At 42.9% G+C, this 24,329-nt stretch overlaps 2 protein-coding genes across 4 annotated transcripts; one reads left to right on the forward strand and one right to left on the reverse strand.

Moving 5' to 3' along the window:
* The first annotated feature begins 1,700 nt into the window (after positions 1–1,700).
* On the forward strand, positions 1,701–7,773 carry LOC115423777 (keratin, type I cytoskeletal 13-like). The gene is made up of 8 exons (XM_030140817.1): positions 1,701–2,230; positions 3,133–3,215; positions 3,536–3,692; positions 3,912–4,073; positions 4,156–4,281; positions 4,889–4,963; positions 5,041–5,186; positions 7,412–7,773. Exons 1-8 carry the CDS (start codon positions 1,757–1,759, stop codon positions 7,485–7,487), a joined length of 1,299 nt encoding a protein of 432 aa, XP_029996677.1. The 5' UTR covers positions 1,701–1,756; the 3' UTR covers positions 7,488–7,773.
* Positions 7,774–10,657: 2,884 nt separating this feature from the next.
* On the reverse strand, positions 10,658–18,733 carry LOC115423765 (gastrula zinc finger protein XlCGF57.1-like). Of its 3 annotated transcripts, none has more exons than XM_030140807.1 (3): positions 18,525–18,733; positions 15,627–16,286; positions 10,658–13,396 (listed from the first exon to the last, which is right to left on the reverse strand). In XM_030140807.1, the coding sequence occupies exons 2-3, from the start codon at positions 16,095–16,097 to the stop codon at positions 12,311–12,313; spliced, it is 1,557 nt and encodes a 518-aa protein (XP_029996667.1). In that variant the 5' UTR covers positions 16,098–16,286; positions 18,525–18,733; the 3' UTR covers positions 10,658–12,310. The 3 variants fall into 3 exon arrangements, with proteins under 3 accessions (XP_029996667.1, XP_029996665.1, XP_029996666.1); XM_030140805.1 differs by lacking the exon at positions 18,525–18,733 and adding an exon at positions 18,351–18,503; XM_030140806.1 differs by lacking the exon at positions 18,525–18,733 and adding an exon at positions 17,666–18,299.
* Positions 18,734–24,329: the final 5,596 nt, after the last annotated feature.

Below are 24,329 nucleotides of genomic sequence, written 5' to 3' on the forward strand. Positions count from 1 at the left end.
TGTATTTGTACTACAGTATCAGTACTTCTACTACAGTATCTGTCCTTCTACTGCAGTATCTGTATTTGTACTACAATATTTGTACTTCTACTACAGTAGCTGTCCTACTACAGTATCTGTACTTCTACTGCAGTATCTGTGTTTGTACTACAGTATCTCTCCTTCTACTGCAGGATCTGTATTTGTACTACAGTATCTGTCCTTCTACTCCAGTATCTGTATTTGTACTACAGTATCTGTCCTTCTACTGCAGTATCTGTCCTACTACTACAGTATCTGTGCTTCTACTGCAGTATCTGTCCTTCTACTGCAGTATCTGTGCTTCTACTACAGTATCTGTGCTTCTACTGCAGTATCTTTCCTTCTATTGCAGTATCTGTGCTTCTACTGCAGTATCTGTCCTTCTACTGCAGTATCTGTCCTACTACTGCAGTATCTGTCCTTGTACTACAGTATCTGTCCTACTACTGCAGTATCTGTCCTTGTACTACAGTATCTGTCCTACTACTGCAGTATCTGTCCTTGTAGTACAGAATCTGTCCTACTACTGCAGTATCTGTCCTTGTACTACAGTATCAGTCCTTCTACAGCACTATCTGTCCTTCTACTGCAGTATCTGTCCTTCTACTGCATATCAGTCGTTCTACTGCAGTATCTGTATTTGTACTACAGTATCTGTCCTTCTACTACAGTATCTGTATTTGTACTACAGTATCTGTCCTTCTACTGCAGTATCTGTATTTGTACTACAGTATCTGTCCTTCTACTGCAGTATCTGTATTTGTACTACAGTATCTGTACTTCTAGTACAGTATCTGTCCTTCTACTGCAGTATCTGTATTTGTACTACAGTATCAGTACTTCTACTACAGTATCTGTCCTTCTACTGCAGTATCTGTATTTGTACTACAATATTTGTACTTCTACTACAGTAGCTGTCCTACTACAGTATCTGTACTTCTACTGCAGTATCTGTGTTTGTACTACAGTATCTCTCCTTCTACTGCAGGATCTGTATTTGTACTACAGTATCTGTCCTTCTACTCCAGTATCTGTATTTGTACTACAGTATCTGTCCTTCTACTGCAGTATCTGTGCTTCTACTGCAGTATCTTTCCTTCTATTGCAGTATCTGTGCTTCTACTGCAGTATCTGAAACACTAGATGTCAAACTTTGGCTTCTTGGAGCACACTCTTCAGCCCTGAAGCAGAGCAGCGACATTGACTGAAACCTGAACGTTGATACTGAACCGGTGATGACTTCCATCAAATCCACATTAATCTGAGTTGACGGTTGCGAACGTAGAACGCTGCAGGTGCAAAACGTTCTCATGTCAGATGAACATACCGACCACGCCACCTGCCAATCAGCGCCGGAGCCTGCAGGGTGGAGGTTGTACAAGTGACAGCACATCGCTCTGCTCATTCCTCACATCAGGAGGCCCCGCCCACCAAGTGCTGCAGGTTACTATGGCGTTACAACAAACTGGCAGCCGCCAGCGTTTTCCCACAGCTCAGGTAGGACACCAAGCGCCAGGTGAGCGTTCCATCGCTGAGTGGGCTCTTTGTGCAGAGAAAGTGCAGAACCAGCAGAAACAGGATTATGTGACACGGCCCCGGGGCAGATGGGAGTTGGGATGCCAGCCCCGCCCCTTGGCTCTCCCCACCTGGGCACCTTTAAAAGCAGCCTCCGACCTGCTGCTCTCCACTCCTCTCCTCCTCACTCCGGCCGGAGCAGACAGACCTCCTCAGCATCATGACTGCCCTAATGACCTCCATGTCCACCCGCTCCTCCATGGGCGGCTTCAGCAGCGGCTTTGGTGGCAGCTTGGGCATGGCCAGAGCCGGCAGCGCCTTCAGCGTGGCAGGCGGCGCAGGTAACCTCAGGATCTCCCAGGCCAGCAAGACCTTCTCTGCAGGCGGCGGCGGCTTCGGAGGTGCTGGTTTCGGCGCCGGTGCCGGTTTCGGCGGCGGTGCTGCTTTCGGTGCCGGTGGTGGTGCTGCGTTCGGCGGCGGAATGGTGGCGGATGACAGCCTCATTGGCAACGAGAAGTTCACCATGCAGAACCTGAACGACCGTCTGGCCACCTACCTGGCCAAGGTGGCAGCTCTGGAGAAGGCCAACGCCGAGCTGGAGCTGAAGATCAGGCAGTTTGTGGAGTCCAAGGTCGGCCCCTCCACCAAAGACTACAGCGCCTTCTACGTCACCATTGCAGAGCTCCAGGGCAAGGTGAGGACAAGGGGCATCATGGGAAATCCAGTCAGAGGAGTCATAGGTCACAGTTTGTAGGCATTTGATAAGCAGAAAGTTGGAAGGACCTCAGAGTCCGGGGTCAAACCCAGGTCCTGACCAGTGTGAGATGGATTTGTTAATCCTAGATTTGATAGATTTGATACTTAAACTGATCCAAGGATTAAACAAAGTCTATTTGTTTCCTTCAGAAGACAAAAAGTCCTTCTGTTGGAAGGCTGTGAAGGTTTAGATGTAAATATGGCAGAACATGAAACCGGAGATCTGGTTCCAAATGGATCAGATTCATCCACATCAAACCTCAGATTCCATTTTTAAGTTTTCTTCAGACACTTTTACATAAAACAGATGAAGACCTGACAGAAGGTCCAGATGTGAACCAGGACAGTTCAGTGATGTGATGCAGTGACAGGAAGTAAAACCACACCTGAGTGATGGTGGCCACGCCCACATCGACCACAGCAGAACAATGAGGCCTTTCACTGGGATGGATTAGTTGAACTGCAAAAGAACACAGAGGGACAAATATAAGAGTTTCATCAAGTGGACTTTTTATGTTTAAATTCAGGTCAGATTAAATATAAAGGTTAAAGTCTAAAGTTAAGTTTCTACTGTTTCATTTCTGAGGTGTCAAAACTTTAACGTGACGCAGTTTTAACTCAAAACATTCCACAGATTAACTTCACATCTTATGACTTTGACACATTTTCAACCTTTAAAAACTCAAACATTCAAATCCTTCTGATTACAGACAATAACAGAAGGTTTCAGGCTTCAGATTCTATTTTCTGAACTTATTTCTCAGATAGAACATTCTTCTTTAATGTTTACAGACAATAAACTACAGTGCAATGTTGGTGGGGTTTTTTTGTGCTTTTCAGATTCAGGATGGAATCATCGCCAAAGGACAGATTATTCTGAGCATCGACAACGCACGCCTGGCTCAGGACGACTTCAGGATGAAGTCAGTCAGCTTTGGTTTTCCTTCATATATCTGTGAAATATACAAACTTTACAGTTGGGTTTTAATGTGACAGATGTTAGTTTGACATATTCAGATGAACTATAGATTGATTAGTTTGATTTCCCATAATCCCCTTAGACAGCCCTTAAAAACCTCCAGGAGTCTGAAAAGCAGTAAATGTACCTTTGACCTTCCGACGGTGGCTCCTTCTGCAGTCTCACCACTTATTCTTTGTAGCGTGGCGCCCTCTGCTGGAGGTCAATGAGAAAGTCTTTTAACAGCCCATAATACTCAGAAACTCACTGAAGTGATGTTCGCAGGTATGAGAACGAGCTGTCCATGCGTCAGTCGGTGGAGGCCGACATTGCCGGGCTGAAGATGATGCTGAACGAGTTGGCACTGGCCAAGAACGACCTGACCATGCAGATCGACGGTCTGCAGGACGAACTGGTCGCCCTGAAGAAGAACCACGAGGAGGTAAAGCCCGAGGCGTTCGGCGCCGTCACCACAGCAACCACAGAGCGTGAAATGTGATGCAATTTTAACAGATGTTTGTGTCAAAGGAGTAAAAGACAAATACCTGTTAAACTCCAGATACTTCCACAGCCGTGATGAGTTAGTCCTGGGTTCAAGGTAGTCTGGGGGTGTGGTCTCAGAGGTCAGGGGTCACTCTGCCGTCTCCCTTCCATCCCTCAGGACATGATGTCCATGCGCGCTCAGATGACCGGCCAGGTGAACGTGGAGGTGGACGCTGCCCCCCAGATCGATCTGACCACCGTCTTGGCTCAAGTCAGAGAAGAGTACGAGGCCGTTGCCGCCAAGAACCAGAGGGAACTGGACAACTGGTACCAGAACAAGGTGGGCTCCTGTAGAACCAGTCACACTTACAGGCTGGTCCTGGGTTTACTGGGTTTACTGACCCCCCCTCTTCTCCCTACAGTCAGAAAACATCAGACAGGAAGTAGCGACCACACAGGAGACCCTGGTCAAGTCCACGTCAGAGGTCAAGGAGGTCAAGTCTCAGCTCCAGGCCCTGCAGATCGAGTACCAGTCACAGATGAGCATGGTGAGGACACAGCACCAACACCTGGTCCACAGGTAACACACCTGTCAGACAGGTCCAGGTCCAGTCCACATCAGGACTGGACTGACCATCAACAAACCTCCACCTGTGGAAGAACCGTGTGAAAGTTAGAACAACATTCAGATGGATGCATCTGACCTGCAGAAGAACAGGTGACATCCAGACATTTGTCACAGGTCACCAGAAAGTGGACACGACACTGGGACAGTCGAGTCCTTCAGGGTTTGACCTGATGGTTTCTCATCCAACTTGGTGATTTCTGAATTAAATGTGGTGCAGATTTAAAAATGAGCACCATGAACTAAACTGGACTCCAGACATGAAGACTAATCTGATGTCTGTTAGCTCACAGGCTAATATTAGCGACATGACCAGTTAGAATCAGCTGACCCTGACCCCTACCCCACACATGTATTTGATTCAAATGGAACCACACATTTCATTTCTACTTAAAGGTGGTGTTTGTTTACATGTCTTTAACACACCAGTAGCTGCTGCCTTTGGGTGGAAGTGTCCGTCACCTGTAGATGTCAGTGTATTTCGTACATTTGGTCTCACATAGACACTGAACTTCTCTGTTTTCCTACAGAAAGCATCTCTTGAAGCCAGTCTGGCTGAAATCCAGAACGGTTTCGCCATGAAGATGAGCGGCTTCCAGATGCAGGTGAGTCCGACACACCAGGTTCAGTGACACTGATGAAACGCCTTCAGAGTTAAACTGAAGCTGTGGTTGGTGTTCAGGTGTCCAACCTGGAGGGCTGTCTGGCCAACCTCAGAGCAGACCTGGAGAGACAGGCACAGGAGTACCAGATGCTGCTGGACATCAAGACCAGGCTGGAGATGGAGATCGCCGAGTACAGGAGGCTGATGGACGGAGAGGCCGCTGGGTAAGACCTCATGTGTCCAGTAGGGCTGTGTACTGGCAAGAATCTGGCGATATGATACAAATCACAATACTAGGATCGCAATACAATATATCACGATATATCATGATACTGTTAAAAAGGCCATTTTTTGTTTGTTTCTTTTTTTAAATGATTATTTCCTTGAAGAATTGAATAACACCAGAAATATGCACAAATACTAAACATTTTTATTTGATCACGACGGGATCTAATGCTATATCACCAAATGTTCCTGTGTTAAAACTTAAATTCTGTTTTACAGACATTATAGTTTAAGATCCTGTTCAAATATTCATATTCTATTTGTTCAGAACTAACATCAGAACATTATTTTTGTACAATCCCAACAAAGGAACTACCATTATTTAATAAAACCATGTTAAATAATAATAAATAAAATCTAAACAAAAAAGGAAAACTAAAAAACTAAAATGAACCTCCACAATATCTGCATTTCAATAAATACCTAAAAATATCTATACAGTACTTTTTTAATTTCGATACAATATTGTGAAATGAAATATCACGATATACTGCAGAACCGATATTTTCTTACACCTGTAGTGTACAAGTGAGGACGGAAACCACAAAGGGTTTAACCCAGTGTTTTTCAACCTTGGGATCCCCCGAAATTTCTAGTAATTGATAAAAAAAAAAATTTGATTCAATATATACTTCATTATAATTAAAACACCACACTTTTCTTAATAAAAATCCAGTTCAAATAAAATGCAGGATATAACATCTGAGAGGGCAGATCTGGATTGACCCAATCGTGTGAGCACGTGTGTTACTACAAAGTCGCACTCAGAAAAAAGAACCAATCAGAGAATGGAAAGATTTCTTTGACCGCCTGGCCCCGCTAAGACATCTGTAAGAGAAAAATGTCTTTGTTTTGAATGTCTGGGGTTGCCAGAAACTTGTGATGTTAAAATGGGGTCAGGAGTGGTTGGAACCACAGAGGGTTTATGGCAGGGGCCTCAATCATGCAGCCCAGGGGCTGAATTTGCAAAGTGCAAAAAATCCACAGTCAAGGCTGTGGAACTTATTTTAGTTTAGGTTCCACATACAGACCAATATGATCTACAGTAAAATAACAGCAGAATAACCCACAAAAAACAATGACTCCATATTTTCTTCTCAGTTTGATGTGAAAAAAATATTAGATTATGCCTATAAATAGACAACTTCAAATTTTTCTTTGTTTTAGTGCAAAAAATATTAAATTTTGAAAATATTTACATTTACAAACTATCCTGATACAATAAAACATGAATAACCTGAACAAATATGAACAACCTGAAATGTCTAAAGAAAATTAAGCACAATTTTAACTATTTTCTACCTGTTACTAAGTGTTTAGTGTCTTTGTAGATCCGATCCATAATGCACATGTAGAAATGGTAAGTTGAGGCATAATATTGTTCAAATTGCACTTATTTTTCTTATGAAATTTCATTTTTTTCAGGTTATTCACATCTTTTTTGTTTGAATAGTTTATAAAAGTAAATATTTTCGTAATTTAATAGGGGTTTTTTTGCACTAAAAGAGACAAAAATTTGAAGTTGTCATTATTTATAGGTTATTCTGCTATTTTTTTACTGGTCCGGCCCACTGGAGATCAAATCGGGCTGAATGTGGCCACTGAAAGAAAATTAGTTTGAGACCCCTGGGTTAAGGACTAAAACTGTTAAATCAATACAGATTAACTGGGACTAAAGTCAATCAATCCACGAGAAAAAAATGAACCGAAGAAGTCTGAACGGTTTCAAAAGTGCAACGGTAGTCCAGTTGAACCTAGAACTACCAAGAACAAAGACCTGGCAAATGAGAACATAGACAGAAGTCCACAAGAACAATGTTAAACCATGACTAAAAGTGTGAACCCTAACTGTCATCAGGTCAAACCCAAGCTCTAACAGCAAAAACGACAACTCCAATGAAAAGACGAACTTCACAGACTGATACTAAAGTAAAACCAGTTGAATGACACGGTAGGACTAGAACAGGTCCGACCTTGAAGACAGGAATAGGTTCTGGAGGGTAGACCTGGACTAAACTGAACCTAGAACAGTACCAGAAAACAGAGCATTAAAACCAGTCAGATCCATTTAAACCCACTGGACCAGTGAAAGTGGACCAGAACCACCCACATCCTACCTGAGACCCCATGTGACGTCACTGTGTGGGTGTGGTTTCCTCCTCAGGTCTTTGTCCATGTCCTCCTCCACCACCACCAAGAAGGTCATTGTGATTGAGGAGACCATCAACACCGAGGCCTAAACCCAAACCCACGTCTGTCTGAACCGGAGCCGAGTCGACCGATCCCCTTCCAGCTGGTCGGAAACGCCAACACCCGCCTCCGACCAGTGCCGTTCCTCTTTTTGATTGGACGCTCTCCTTCCGCTCTGATTTCCCATCAGCCCCAGGGCGGTCGACTCTGGAGGAGAACACTTCAACTTTCCTTGACATATGAACATGGTCTGGCTTTGGTTTTCAACTCTGCCAAAAACAAACTTCTGTTGGGTGTTTCAAGGAATAAAACTTTACAAAACCGTGAAAAAAAAAACATCTGTGTGTTTTCATTTCAAGTGTTTCCGATCAAATAAAATGGAATTTACTCACAAGTCAAATGGATGTTTGCTCAAATATACAACAGAAGAATCACTGCAGTTTTAGTCTCAAATTAAAGGTGCAATCTGTAATATTTGTACTTCAAATGAGCAACAATTTTAAAACAGCAGAATAATGATATTGCAAAAAAAAAAAAGAACATTCATGTCACTTCATTATAACATTTTACAATAAATGTTTCCTGCAGATGAATCAGACACAAATACAACAGAAAAATATATAAACTTAACGATCATAGAGCATTAAACTGGAAAATATACATATGGGATCAATTTTGTGGCTTTAAAACTGGTTTCAACTGGAAAAATACCACGACTGACCCTAAAACAGAAGATGAACACTGACCGTGATCATCTGATGAGTCGACCAATCAGAAACAGTAGCTGAAATAAACCAATTAAAATTAAAAGATTATTAAAATAATCTAAAATTAAACATTGGACGACATCAGTTTGTTTTTTGTAAATAGTATCAGTTAAAATTATAACTACACTAAATAAACTACTATACCCATGAGCCTCAGCTGCAGGGAACTTGAAGCGCTGTTTGTTGCTGCAATGCATCCTGGGTGTTATAGTTTTAACAATTGAACTGATTGGGTTCTACTGATAGGACGTCTGCATTTTCAGCCTCTGGATCAAAATAAAACTGGAATTAACTGGAACAAACTTTAAAAAAACGTTTCAGAAATAAAGTGTTGGTTCTGATGTTCCACTGTTAAACGATTCATTCAGCACGTCGAGGCTCTGACCAGCTGGGTTTATGTTAGTTTGACCAAATCAAACCCATATTTGACCAGTTCGGACCCAGTCCAGTTTCTCCTTGTAGGCGTTTCCATTGAACAGTGTTTTGTTCTGCTGTGTGATTCTAGTCCAGTCCCGTCTGTCCACATGTGTTCATTGTGGTCCAGTCCTGTCTAGTTGTGTTCTGGTTCTGGTTTAAGGCAGATGTTTGACTCAGTTGGATCCAAACCTCCATGGTGTTGCCACTGTAGTGTGGGTTCATCTACTACTATAGACGTTTGGACTGAGCAGAACCACCGGGACCACATGAACAGGACAAAACCATCGGGACCACATGAACAGGACAAAATCACTGGGACCACATGAAGAGGACAAAATCACTGGGACCACATGAAGAGGACAAAATCACTGGGACCACATGAACAAGACAAAATCACCGGGGCCACATGAACAGGGCCAAACCAACTCCATGGGTTTACAGTACACTGGTACACTATAGCGGAAACACTGTTTTACGATCTTTGACAGTTTTTGTGACACTTCGGTGTTTCCGTGACCAGTTTTACTTTTGTTTTTATTTTTGAGGGTAAAGGAAACCCAGCTGGTGTTGAGCTGAAAACCTGTCAACTAAAAACTGAAACACGTCACTTCTACACAAAATACAACTGAAAACATGAAAACTCACATTTGAATAATAAAACCATAACAGAGCAGAACATGTCATTAGTTTCTTTAATAATTCTTTTCCAGTACAAGATGCTGCATCACTTTTGTCTTTTTTTTGCTGCTTTTTTTCCTCGTTTTCTTCAAAACAATGACATTATTGATAAAGGTTTTTACACAGTGAGCGATCGCTGGCTGGACGGTGGTTCTGAGGGATTTCGGGGGGGGGGGGGGGGGGGGGTGTTCAGGAGAGTTTTGGAGGGTTCAGGGGGTTCCAGGAGTTTTTTTTTTTTTGGGGTGGGGTGGGGGTGGGGGGTTCAGGGGGGATTTGTGCTGAAGTTTGGTCCCGCTGAGTTTACATGAGAGTCTGTCCAAATGTTCCTGCTACAAAACCCAAGGAATGTCTTATCAGCTGATTATCCAACAAAAAAAATACTAAAAACATCTGGCCTGGTCAGAAAATACCGATCAATAATAAAAAATATCAGATCTTTAATACAGTAAGAGCGTTGGCCTGTCAGTACCCGAGGAAAAGGAAATACCAGTAAACGGTAAAAACGAGTACTCCACAACGAGTACTCGCAGAGTAACGAGTCTGAAGACGAGCCCCGTTTCCTCAACTCATCTGGATCAAGTCTGGATCAGGTCTGGACCTGGATCCAACCTGGAGCTGAAAGACCTGAATGTGAAACCGGACTCAGGTCGACGGCGGAGACACTATCCAATCAGAGGTGGACAGACCCGCCTCAGGCTCCGCCCACACAGATGCGGTTTCATTTCATGCTTTTGGGTCAGTTTTGACCTTTAAGACAAAGACCCGGGATCTGTTTGACTGGTTTAAGAGTCTGGTTCAGACCGCCTCTAAACAGAATGTATCATCAGAAAACTGGAGTTATGATGCGGAGCAACGGAAATAAAATTGGATTAACTGAAGTCGATATTTGCATTGTTTTCCTGTTAAAGCCTCAGGGTGTTTATTTTGACCTTTGTGTTGGTGCGCCTTAACCCTCTTGTGTCCAGGTGAGTATATTAAACACACTTTAACCCTCTAGTATCCAGGTGAGTATATTAAACACACTTTACACTTCATGTAAAAAAGGTAAATATAAAAAGTACATAAACTAAAAGGTCAGATTATTTTACAAGGTCAGAATTAGGTCAGAATTCGAAAGTTAATTTTTGTTTGATTTTTTAATTCTGATATAAACAGTGTTAGATTCCTACACCAACACCATTCTACCAAGTAAGTACAAAATACACACCGACACATTTAACATTTGACCTAGAACCAAAAATAATATGAACCAATGTAGGTGTTAATCACTGACAGATAGTGAAAAGGAACTAATAAAAAATAAATACAATTTATATGAAGAATATTGAAGAAAAAGTTTGTGTTTTTTGCATCAAAAATATGTCTTGTTTCCATTACAAACATTTAAAGGGTTAAAAATATGACAGTTATTGAGTATTTTGGTATTTTTGTTTATGAATCAAGTTTATGAAATATAAAAAATACAACTAAAAAAAAGTTAAAATCTATAAACCTTAGTGACATTACAAGGACACTGTGCATATTATGGTCTGTAGGTGACTAGAGGACCTGTACGATCCCAGAGAGTTCAACACTAGGACAGTGTTTTCTGTTTCCTCCCAGGGCAGTGTTAGTGTTTGCACCTCTAAACCTGGTTCCGTTCCATTAGACTCTCGTTTGTCTGTTTTTTAAACGTCACCTGAGGTCTTCAACAGGTCAGAAAATGCATAAGCAGGACTTCCACTAAACCGGCATCAGTAGCGTTACCAAATGTGTCCATTTTAGAGACACTTTAAGCCTGTGGACACATCATGTGGACGGAGCCGGGACTTGCTGCCGGTCCTCACTTTGGTTCATGAACTCCATTTCCCAGAAGCCCCACGCTGCAGTTATGGCACATGGTTTGTAAACAGATTCAACAGCTCTACAGGACGAACACTGCTGCTTCACATTCACCCTCCGTTACAGGCTGTCACATGACCATCAGTTTAACTCTGATTGGTCAGTGAGCGTCACATGACCACAGTGGGATGGCGGTGGCAGGGTTTGGAAATGCGACGATACCACCAGTAAATGCATGAGACTCAACAACCCCGGTGTTAAAGGGGTTAAAACCAGTGGAACCTGGAAATACTGGGTGTGTGTTTGACCTGTGACGACCCCTGATACGGAGGGTTCACGGAAACAGAGGGTTCACTGAAACACTGAGCATCAAACACATGAGGTTTGTGTTACAGCAGCTGAGCTGGAGAGAAGACGACTAAAGAAACAGAATACTGCAGAGGAGGTCCTTAAATGCTCCGTCACTGAAACAGCCCTGAAACAGGACTGAAACAGGGCTGAAAGAGCACTGAAACAGGACTGAAAGAGCACTGAAACAGGACTGAAAGAGCACTGAAACAGGGCTGAAAGGGCACCGAAACAGGGCTGAAAGGGCACTGAAACAGGGCTGAAAGAGCACTGAAACAGGACTGAAAGAGCACCGAAACAGGGCTGAAAGAGCACCGAAACAGGGCTGAAAGAGCACTGAAAGAGTGCTGAAACAGGGCTGAAAGAGCTCTGAAACAGGGCTGTAACCTGACGGCTCCTCAGAGTAAAGGCCTTTCAGCTTCAGACAGAACGTACATGGACTTGCATCGACGGCGTGATGCGTTCGTGGTTAAGTGCTGCTTTCAGACTCAATCCGACTGTGGAGGAAATGGGGCTCAGTCGAGTCCGAGCTGCTGGTCTGGATCAGGGTTTGTGCTCTGTACGTCGGACCGGACCGAGGGGCGGTCCTTCGGTTCAGACCAGAGAGGCTCCGCCCACCCACAGACACACAGTACATACATGAACATACATGAACGCACACACAGACACTTGCATAAGAGCAAATCAGTCGAGTCCACCCTGCCCACATATATATGCAAAAGAGCACAAAAGGTATGAAAATTTACAAAAAAACCCAGAAGGAAACAAAATTAGATATAGTATTTATAAAAAAGAGGAATAATACTTTGTTTTTCCGAGAGGTTAAAGGGTGTGGATGGTCTTTAGCTACTGTCGCTGCCCACAGCGCTGCTGCTGCTGCCGTTGCTGCTGGTGCTCGCCGTGTCCACGCGCTCCCGTTTGTGGATCTGCTCGTGGGCTTTGAGGTGACCCGATTGGCTGAAAGTCTTCCCACAGTGGGGGCAGGCGTAAGGCCGCTCCCCCGTGTGGATCTGCTGGTGCGCCTTCAGGTGGCCCAGGCGGCCGAAACTCTTCCCGCACTGCGTGCAGCCAAATGGCCGCTCGCCAGAGTGGATCTTCTCGTGGGTTTTTAAGACGCCCGAGTTGCTGAAAGTCTTGCCGCACTGCGAGCAGGTGAAGGGCTTCTCGCCCGTGTGGATCTGCACGTGGTTGCGGTAGCTGGTCTCCTTGGTGAAGCTCTTCCCGCAGTGTTGGCAGCAGAACGGCCGCTCGCCGGTGTGGCTCAGCTGGTGCGCCTTCAGCTCCTTGGATTGACCGAAGCTCTTCCCACAGGTGGCGCAGATGAAGGGGCGTTCTCCGGTGTGCAGGCGCTGGTGGGAGCGCAGGTCGTCGGCCTTGGTGAAGCCTTTGGGGCAGTGGGCGCACACGTACGGCTTCTGGCCCGTGTGGATCAGCTGGTGGCGCTTCAGGTTCCCGGCCTGGCCAAAGCTCTTCCCGCACTGTGAGCAGGTGTACGGCCGCTCGCCGGTGTGGATGCGCTGGTGCGTCTTCAAGTTCCCCAGCGTACTGAAGTTCTTTCCGCATTGCGTGCACGAGAACGGCTTCTCACCTTGCATGTTCCGAGGCTTCCTCACAGTCGGACTCTGGGTTTTAGTCGTTACTGCCGCCCCGCTGCCCGCCTCACCGTCGTGGGCTGACTGCAGCTCATACAGCCCCCCCGCGCTCCCGAACTCGGGCTCCAGTTTGCCAAGGCCGTCCATGAGCATGGGGTCGGGGCGGAGCTTGTTGAGCTCCGTGCGGAGTTCGGCCATGTGGATGGACTCCAGGCCGTTAGTGGACATGGCGTTGGACTCGGGGTACTCGCCTTTGAGGCAGCCCAATTCCGCGGCGTAGTAACACTGCAGGTCTACATGATGGTCCGACTTTATGTACTCCAATGTATCTGTGACCTGGAACACAAGCAGCCAATCAGACACCAGCACCACTGACCACACGGACAGGTGAGTCTTCTTCACACATTTAATCTAATATCACAAATCTACAGTTTATTGGTAATAATCATCCTCAGATTAAATGTGTTGAATCACCCTTTAATCAGATGAATTTAAACCCAATTTAAACCTGATGTTTTCCATGTGTACAATAGTGTTTATTCCACATATATATTGGAATATGTTCCTATATCCAGTCCATTAGTAAATGTTCCAGTCAGTAGAACGTGTAAAGTCCATGTATGTGATTAAAAGACAGTGTTTTCCTTTGGATTCAAACCCATTTAAACCATTAAAACATAAATACACTCAGACTGAAGGTTTAATACTGGTATTGAACAGCTGTTTTCCTCATAAACCACTGGTATTTTATTCAATGGAACTCTGATGGGATGGTACTTTAGTTTTTATGAGCCTTTCACATATAATCTGATCAAATATGACAGTTAACTTCACCTCCACCTGTTGGTACTTGCTTGTTATTGGTTGAAATGTTCTAAAAGGTTCTAAACCAGGGTTAGCCTCATCAGCTCCATGTTGGTGAAAAGGATGATGGGAGAACACTGACCCCATTTACATCCACACTAATACTCTGATTATTATTGGTCATATAGACGCCCGTGCCATAGGGGCCCATGCCATATTGGACTCCGCCCCCTTTGGTTCTGATTCCAGGAGGCGTTCACTGTCTCATCTGTTTGTGCACATAATTCTTCTGCTGTGTCTCAATCAGGTTGATCATATTTGTTCCATCCACAGTTTCATTAATGTTTGATTATTGCTGATGTAGAACCAGACCGCTGGTTCCAAAAATCCAACTGACTCTGTAAAGCCCTTTGAGATAACCTTGTTGTGATACTGGGCTACACAAATAAAATTGAAAATTGAACTGGTTCAGGTCTGGATCACATCCCAGATCAGAGTCTGGACTTTATGGAGGTCTGATCCATGTGGAACTGAGGTCCGACTGTCCCTGAACCAGTCTGTCCCAATGATCCAGATCAGTCCTGGCTTTGTCCAACCTATTAGACCACAGGTGTCAAACATGTGGCCTAGGCCCAAAACCAGCCCGCCAAATGGTCAAATCCAGTCCAATCCAGCCCACAGCATGAATCTGACAAATGTAAAAGGAAAAATACTAATAGTAAAATACTATCATAATAACCTATAAATAATGAAAAAAGGCTCATTTTTATTTTTGTTTTAGTGTAAAAAAAAAAAAAAAGTTAAATGTTTATATTTACAGACTAGCTTTTAATAAAAAAATATGACTAACCCAAACAAATGTGACCAACCTGGAAAAATGCAACCTACCTGAACAAACACGACCAACCCGAACAAATATAACTAACCTGAACAAAACCTGCACAATTTTGGCAAAAAATAAAATCCCGATTTTTTTCCTCTAAAAACTTGATTTTCAATTTCAATTTTTGGATAAAACTACAAAAGACAGCAGAAGTCAGCATGTCGTTTTCATGAGCAGCCCACAATGCAAGCCACTGCTCGTGGATGTGTGTGAACAGAGGCCTGTCTGGGCTCCTCTGCTGAGGCTGCTGACCCTGCAACCTGGACCCGGATCGGAAGAAGACAGTACGGTATGGATCCAGGACAACATAAGATGAGTGATCCCCATACAGCCATATTTCAATTGCGGGATCCGTGCATGAAGCCACAGCTTATATTGCTATAAGGATCATTAACAGATTTAACATCTGTGGTTATTACACAGACTTCTGTGAAAGACCGCCATCACAGATAGGAGGAAGAGCCTACGGTAGCCCACAAGTGCGTGGCCCAGAGGCACGAGAAAGATGAAATCGATTTCATGTTTTCCCTTTTTTAAAAAACATCCTAATTAAAAAATACGATTTCGATTTAAAACCGATTAATCATGCAGCCCTAGACCAACCTGAACTGTCTTATACTTATATATGTATGTGAAGTCTGTATTTGGACCAATACTCAGTCTGTTATTAAATGTTGTATTTGTCGATCCACTGTATCTGTACATTAGAATGAACACGTAGAAATTATAAACTACGGCCTAATATTGTTAAAATTGCACTTATTTTTGTTCATCCGATAATTACAGTTATTAGATTATAATAGTCATGGATACAGGGCCAGTGTCTAAGCCCTTGATTGAGTTGGCTTTGGGGGCGGAGTCAGGTGTGACTGGGATTACCTGGGAGATGTAGTCAAACACAGAGCTGGGTTCGTAGTGCGACTTGTAGTCCAGCTCGGTGACGTCGCCGTGGTGGAAGGGGCCCAGGTGGTGGTTGCCGTGGTGACCGTGGTGCTCAGACTTGATGTAGTCAAGGCCACTGATCTCCATCTTGATCTGGTCATGGCCCAGTTCGGCGGTGGACAGTGGCTGGATCTCGGACAGGTCCACGGTCCGGATCGGATCCAGGTCGCCATCCTCTGGCTCGCTCTTCACACACGGCAGCATCACCAGCGGCTCCGCGATCTCTGCTGCCAGTGAGCTGAGCGTGGGTGTGGGACAGTCCGACGACAGCAGGGCGAGCGTCGGGGGAGGGGCTCCGGCCGGCCCCGCCCCACAATCCACCTGGAGGGAGGGGTCTAGAGGAGGGGGAGGGGAACCGCATTCGGGGGGCAGACCCAGACTGAGACACTCAGTCTCCAAGTCCGTCATGGTGAGGGGCGGGGCTTCAGCTCCACGCCGAGGTCAACCAGTACTCCTTCTTCCAGTCCTCCTCTGATCCCGGTCTACCTGCTGAGGGGGAGGAGCCACAGGCAGGGGAGGGGGCGTGTCCCTGAGAGCCTCCTGAGGTCAATCCAATGACAGAAGGTGAGCCGTCACCGACACCCGACTGGGACCGACCTGCACAGACCACATCGAACCACATCAAACCATGTTGGACCACATCAGACCACACCATACACGCTTTTCTTTATGAACTAATGTCAATGTTTATACAGATTAACACGTACATACTTTTCTTTCCAGATTCACTACATAATCAAAAAAATACAATAAAGAACAAAAACTAAATTGGTCTGAAACTGGGTCATAAGTGGAACATGACTACAGATGCTTCAGATTTAAGCCTGAATCTAGTCCAATGTTTTAGGACCAGAGGATTCTACTGGTGTCTTTAGGTTTATTAGTGCAGCAACAAACCATGACTCAATGAAAAAGTCTCATGTATTAGTCATAAATAAATCTTTAAACCTGAAGATGTCACTTCTGGATGTGCATAATTATTTTTATTTAGATATTTTCTCATTCTGTTCCTATAATTGAAAACAGAGGTGGTAAACTTCAATTTTCTTTATTCTGGAAAATAATATAAATGCAAATACTGTGTAGACAATAAAAGTAGCTACTGAAGGAGACGCAGGATTAACATCTGAATTAATGCAGGAGTCGACAAGGCATCGGTTACTACAATGTAAAACAAACATATCAGTCTGTCTGGGTAATTATCATCATGAATGCCAACATCATCATCTGTTGGTGGATTTCAACTATCGTTAAAGACACACAGATGAAAACCATGTAGAGGTTGAAACCAAAACAATGTCAACAGCCCTGTAGTTATCAGCAGTTTTAAAGACAGTGTTTGTAATGATGTAGGGTTTATTTAATACACACATGTAAACTATGGACCAAACACTGACACACAGTGTTTTGTGTGAGAATGTGAATGTCACACATCACATTCCTTTAGAGCCTGGAAAATATTCCTAATTAATTGAATTAATGTTGATTTTGCTGATTTTAGCTGTTATTTGCTAATTTTATATATGACATATAGTTTTAGTAAAGAAAACTCCATTGAAATCCTGTTAGTCTTCAGTTCATGCAAACATAAATCTGCTTAAACTCACTGATCATTGGTTAAAGTGGAAACAGTTCAAACACTCAGGGGTGATGCATCCTGCTGTGTTTGTTTCTACAGATAAACTACGGCCTGGTTTACTTCCACATGTTTATGGAGGGGTTGTGTTTCGGACCGTGCAGATGCATGTGCATGCTCTAAATAAACTCCTGCAGATCCTCGGCCTCCTGCACAGAAGTTTAGAGACAGCCCGGTCCCATCTGGACCACAAACACAGGCTGCACTTGGACAAACCAGGCCGGAGTTGGAGTTGGAGCTCCAGCTGCGTGCAGCGGGGCGACGCTCAGAACGCTGCGTGGAGCTCCTGGAGGGGAGGGGAGGGGAGGGGGGGGGGGGGGGGCAGCCCTGCTCTGCCTACCTGTCCCCTCGGACGCCCAGGTGCCCTTTCCCTCTCGCCACGCAGCTCAGACTGCAACAATCTGGCGGTGTTTCTTTTTTTCCTGGGGGTCCGTGTGCCCCACCGCAGGACCTCACAGTCCGCTTCGGCCGCACACCTGCTCAACTGTCGGCATTTGTCCCGGTGGAAGCGGAACCCGCCGCTGACAGGCCACAAAACGGCATAAACGGCGCTTTTCCACCGTACAAAGACAGGGCAGGCTGCCATGTCTCACTAGCAGAGGAGCTAGCCAGTGGCCATCTTGTTTATCTCACGGCGGCTACAGCTCACCAAGCTAACGGAGCTAACGGGGCTAACGGAGCTAACTGGGCTAACGGAGCTAGCTGCTGTTAGCATGGGGAGAAAGTGAGAGTGAGGCGGGAGGAGAGGAGGCAGACGGGGGCGGCGGTACGTTAGTCGCCTCCGCTGCCTCCCGGCGGACTGCGCACAGCGGGGGGAGCGGGCTGACAGCGCCGACACAATAGAACCAGACCCGGCTCGAATTATGGAACGTGAGCGGCGGCCGACGGCGACACTCCCGGTCATTATCTGTCAGAGAGCGGCTCGAAGAGCAGGAAACCGAGCGAAGCGGTTGGGGGAATAAAAGCGGTGGTGGCGCCCCGGGGACAAGCAGCGGCGGAGCAGGGAGCTGCTACCGATACGTTACCTGCGGCTGGTCCGGTTCATGGCGCTGGCTCTCCCCGTCAGTCGTTGTAACTCCACCGGACCCGCCACGTCCACCTCGGCAGAAGAACCGCCGCCGCCTCGCCTCCTCCTCTCCTCCCCTCGCTCATTGCTGCCTTCCTTCCTACCTCCTTACCTTCCTTCCTTCCTTCCTTACCTCCGTTCCTTCCTTCCTTTCCTCCTTCCCTCCTTTTTGCCCACTGGTCGCTTGTGCGTTGGTTCGTCGCTCGTGCTCGTTATCCGTACGGCGGATATGTCGGTAACTACGGCAACGGCGGGTACAGGAGCCGCGCGCAGCCGGGTCTGCGTGCACGCGGACGGTTGTAAATTGTTATTATTTGTCATTATTTGGCGCGTCCGACCGCACGCGCCGGTGACTGATGAACAATGAATGAATGAATGGACGAGCTGCACGCGCCCCATGGAGACGGGTCAACGCGGTCAAGTGGCAACTCGTGACGTCAGCACGTCAATACAGCAGAACAAACCAGAAAAATAATCAGTGTTAATAGAATAAAACCAAATAATCAACAAGATTAAGTTAAATGATTGTTCATTTGATCGGACATTGATATAAATACATAAAGTCATATAAATAACTCAAATAATTCTCAAAAATATACTGAAATAAAAAAAAACTGAAAAAAAAAATCTTCACTTTCATGTTTCATTTTCTTTACTTTTATTACCTCCGCCAAGGGGTGGTGGAGGTTATGTTTACATCAGGGTCTGTTTGTCTTTTACCAAGATAACACAAAATGTTATGGACGGATTTGGATGACATTTTCATCAGGAAATGTTGATACTGGCACAACGGAACAAATGATTAAATTTTGGTGATGTGAGGTCTGCGCTCTCCGAGTGCTTTTCTAGTTTTTCTTAATATTGCAACTTTACTCACATTACTTTGTTCGTGAAGTATTATAACTTTTTCCTTTTATATGTATTTTTCCCGGGCTATTATAACTTTTAATTGTAATATTGTTGACGTTACTACATGTTTATTTTTTAAAATATATGTCATGTATTTATTTTAGTAGTAAGGCTGATTTTTTGTCTTCAAAGTTGGAAAAAACTGATTTGTGGATTTGAACTGACACACAGGTTGAAACCCACTGTCATTGTAGTTTGGATGATTATCAGTGGTTTAAAAAGACATTACAATTTATATGTTATATGTAAATGTTTATATATTACAGCTTTTTCCAAAATTGTACTTTTTCGGAATATACATCATAAAAACAAAATAAAAATTAAATATATAAAAAATAAATTTAAAATAAATAAAAAAAAAATATATATACATCATATGACACTTTCAAATACAAACATTAGTATTAATAACATTAGTTCTTTTCCTCATTACGACCTCTATAATACTGACTTTATTCTGATGACGTCATGACGTTAGTGCCACTTATGCCCGTGACACTAATGAAATCTAACCAACCAATAAACAGACTCCGCAGGCGAAGGTGGGCAGTCATCAACATTTATTGATTTTAATTTTTACACTAAAAAGTACCCGACTCAAACAGGTCATTAAAAAACAAACACCATGTCCGTGGGCTCCGTGTTCGTATTGTTAAAGCAGACAGTTCTACGTTGGCGTGACGGACATTCAGATGCTGCTGTGATCAACACAGGCTGAAACCATCAACAGCAGCCAATCATCGACAAGTCGCCGTCACCGCCGAGTACGACGTTGGCAAGAATCCACTCCAAACTGGCATTGGTCAGAGTTTACACCGACGTAGAGTTAACTTTCACATTGAACTCCAGCACTTTGTACATCTTATTAAATACATGTTGAGCGTGCTGAATTACAAAAAGGGCACATTTCATCAAAAGTATTGCATCAAATTCAAACACTGAGATGAACTTTCTCATCAGGCAACCACATCAGTTCATCGAGGCTAAAAAAAAAAAAAAAAAATCAGTTAAAAACAAAGAAAACTGCTTGCGTTTTCTTGTCAGTAAAACATAAAATCTGCTTTCAAATAAACCACGTAAATGTAATAATAGACTTTAAAAATACCCCTGAACCCACCTATGCATCAAAACGTAAGAGGACCAAGGACTGTTCCCTGAGGAACACCAGCCTAAACATCTACAAATAAATCAACAGAAAAGAACTCTAAATTCAAAGAAACCCTTTGCATTTTGTGTTTTTTTTGTTAAAGTTAGGTCCCTCTTCCTTTGCAAAACGTTTCCCTTCTTTGACTGTTTTTCACTTGGCAGCCTGTAGAGGCCGCTGTTCTCCGACATGGGAACCACACAACCACTGTTCACAAATACTAAATTTTCATATGCAATGCAGAATGGCGTGTCCGACATGCTACATGTACAAACCGACACGGTGAACGTCCTCCTTTAGAAATGACGGTCGGAGAGAAATGCAACCGGTAGAAATGACCCAATAAATCACATTTAGTTACGAACCGTTTTAACGGAAGCACAGTCATTGAAATAAAAGTCAAAGTAAATTTGTGGTTAAATGGCAAGAATTAGTTACAAGAAACACCTCAAACTGTTTTCTACAAATGTATTACAAAAAAAATAAAAATACAAATGTTAATCCAAACAAAAACATGTCCAGTTCTTTTCTCTTAATGCATTAACTTTTAATCAAACATTTTCCTTAAACCTTTGTCATAATTCGATACCTGAAGTATTGATTATTAACTCTAACTTGGTACAACCTTGCGATAATTATACTGTTTTAATTAATTTTGATTTACGATTTTTCAAAACTGCTAAAATTTCTCTAAATTATTTTTTTGCCAATATTTCCACATATTTGCTCCCAAGATATTTTTTTAAAATTCCAAATTATCAGAATTTCAAGATGTATTTGTCAACATTTAACTTCTTTCTCAAATTGATAACTCAGATAAAACTATATTCATTATTGATTTTCATTAATTGATTATAGGGAATAATCCAAGCATTCAATATGGATAATTTCCATAGTTTCTAGTTTGTCTATTCTACTTTCTCTTATCAAATATTTGAATTAAATACCAAACACTTCACACAAAAAATGAAAAGAAACAGTATCAATATTCTGACATTTTATCCATAATAATGGGATCCTTATAATTCATGTAACTGTTGAATTCATAAGTTACTTTGTTGTAAACAGTAACTGCAGGGTTTTTTTTTACTGACCTTTGAGTTTCTTATAATTACAGTAAGTAAAACCTGAACTAATGGATGAACTTCAGATGTTTCCTGACACTTATTCCTATTTGTGTCAGTAATGAATTGAGAAAATGTTTAAGAAACGAAAATAACATTGTGTTTTTGATCCTTGGCGCAATTAGACGTTAGTTTATTCTTCTGGTTCTTCATATTTAAATAAGTTATGGCTTTTCATGTTTCTTCGTTATAAATAAACTGGTTTTCAGGAGGTTTTTGTTCGTCACATTAACCTTTTGTCCCTTTTCCGTCTTTTCGTCCGGTTCATTTCTCTCTTATGGCTTTGTAAACAACAACAGGAGGACAGCCATTGGTCGAACAGGTCACATGACGCTGCCAACAAACAGCCAAGCGGCTGCCGTCCTGGAAAAAACCACACGACTGCTCTGTAGTTAAAGTTCATGAGTTGTGTTCGCAGACACAGGTTTGTGCGTTTTTTTTTTTTTTTTGGGGGGGGGGGGGGGGGGGGGGGGTAAAATACAAACAGATCCATTAAAGGTTCAGGACAGAAACGTGGAAACTCTGGAACGGAGTCGAATTACATGCAAGGTCAGTCTGCGTTTCCATTCACAGTCATTTGAAGCAATTTTAGAAAATTCACAAAAAACCAAAGTTCAAGTTGATGAAGGACTAAATGAGTGAAGTGCATCCAGAAGGTGTCACTGTGGACACGAAACCTCGACAGGAGCTCAAATTCATTCAGTTAGGTCCAGAATGTGTGACTTTTCCTATTTATGTGCATTTATTCATCCTCAAAAAAGTCCGAATCCACGCGACGACAGAATACACCCTAAGGAAGTCATTGAGTTTTTTGGCTGTTAAATCAGGGGTGTCTAACTCATTTTAGTTCAGGGGCCACAATCAGCCTACTACGATATAAAGTGGGCTGGACCAGGAAAGGAATATAAATAATAGGATAAGAACTTTTGAGTGAAAAAAGTAAAATTCCGTAATGAAAATGTTTACATCTACGAAATGTACTTGAATATAACATGAACAAATATGAACCACCTGAAAATTCTTAACAAAAATAAGTGCAATGTTAACAATATTACGCCTTAGTTTATCATTTATACATGTGAATCAAAACTTAGAGATCAAAGTGGATCTACAAATACACACATTAAATAACAGGGAGAATAATATTAAAATTCCACATACTTCTCTTCAGAGATTTCAGATATTCACATTTTTTTTAAAATAAAAGGCTAGTCTGTAAATGTAAATATTCTTCTATAATGTAATTTTTTTTTTACACTAAAACAAAGAGAAAAATTTGCAGTTTTCATAATTTATAGTTTTTTTTTATCGTAGTTTACTGGTTCGATCATTTTTAGATTGAATTGATTTCAACATCCTTGATTGTTAATATCTTCAGTGTAAATTTTCCATTTCACAAATTCATCCCAGGGGCGGGATTGGACCTTTGGGTGGGCCGGATCGGACCCTTTTGGTGGGCCGGATTAGATCCTTAGGTGGGCCAGATTGGACCCTTAGGTGGGCCGGATTGGACCCTTTTGGTGGGCCGGATTGGACCCTTAGGTGGGCTGGATTGAACCCTTTGGTGGGCTGGATTTGGCCCCCGGGCCACATGTTTGACACCTGTGTGTTAAATGTTCAAATGTGCGTTAACATCGTTGGTGGAAACACAGATGGTCGAACCTGCGATAAACTGGACCAGTTCAGCTCATTCACATCAACTGGAGACGAGTCTAGTTGAATCTGGACCAGGAGGACCCGGACCAGGTACTGACCTCAGTCCAAGACCTGATCTGGTTTCAGACAAATAATGTCGTCCACGTGTCGACTTCATCCAGACAAACTGATAAAGATAAAAACCAACATACATCTGAGTTCATCTGTATATTTTCAACATCTAACATGTCTTTCACCGTCGTTTCCTCCTCAGTTTCCTCCCTCTGGGAACCAAAAACTCACATGCACAAAAAAAAAAAAAACGGCTATAAAATCATCACACAACATTTAGTTTTGCTTTTTTTCTCCATAAATCTCTAACAACTTCAGTTGTGCTCAAAACTACCAAACATTCAACAATTTTCAGGATTTTAATGGATTAAAATCCTGAAAATTGTTGAATGTTTGGTAGTTTTGAGCAGGACTGAAGTCGTTTAAGTTATTTATTTAAAAAAATAAATAAATAAAAAAAAGGAAGAAAAAAAAAGAAAAATTATTGATGAATGTTTTTTTTTTATCAGGTTTTTTGTTCATGTACATTTTTGCCACGAAGGTAACCAGAGGGAGTGAAATGCATCACGGGAAAATAAAACATGTCAGAGTAAAAAACACTGGATTTAAAAAATAAAACTAAAAACAAAAGTTTTTGCCAAATGTCACGGCAAATGATGCAACAGACAAAATAATCAAATGAAAAAAAAAAACAAAACTGAAAAAAACTACAAAAACACCTGAAGAGGAAATAAAACTAAAAACAAAAAATTACTACTAATACGACTGGGTGATGTCATGGCCATTAGTGTTATAATGGCTCTTAAACATTTGTTTTCTGGTAAAAATGCGCCTCAAACTCCTTCAGGATGGAACTTGATCATTGTCGTATTTTTCTGCGTAAACTGAGTGCTACTTCAGGGACTCCGTGTAGAATCTGAAAACACATTTCTGTCCTCAACCCCGAGAACCTTCCGTTCACCGTCGTATGGTTTTTACCGACGACCTCCGTCTCCGAGTCGAGAAACTGAAACACGTCCGAGACGCAAACAGACAGAAATAAAAAATGTACAAA

Source organism: Sphaeramia orbicularis, chromosome 8 (genome assembly GCF_902148855.1).
Source record: "Sphaeramia orbicularis chromosome 8, fSphaOr1.1, whole genome shotgun sequence".
Taxonomy (NCBI): Eukaryota; Metazoa; Chordata; class Actinopteri; order Kurtiformes; family Apogonidae; genus Sphaeramia; species Sphaeramia orbicularis.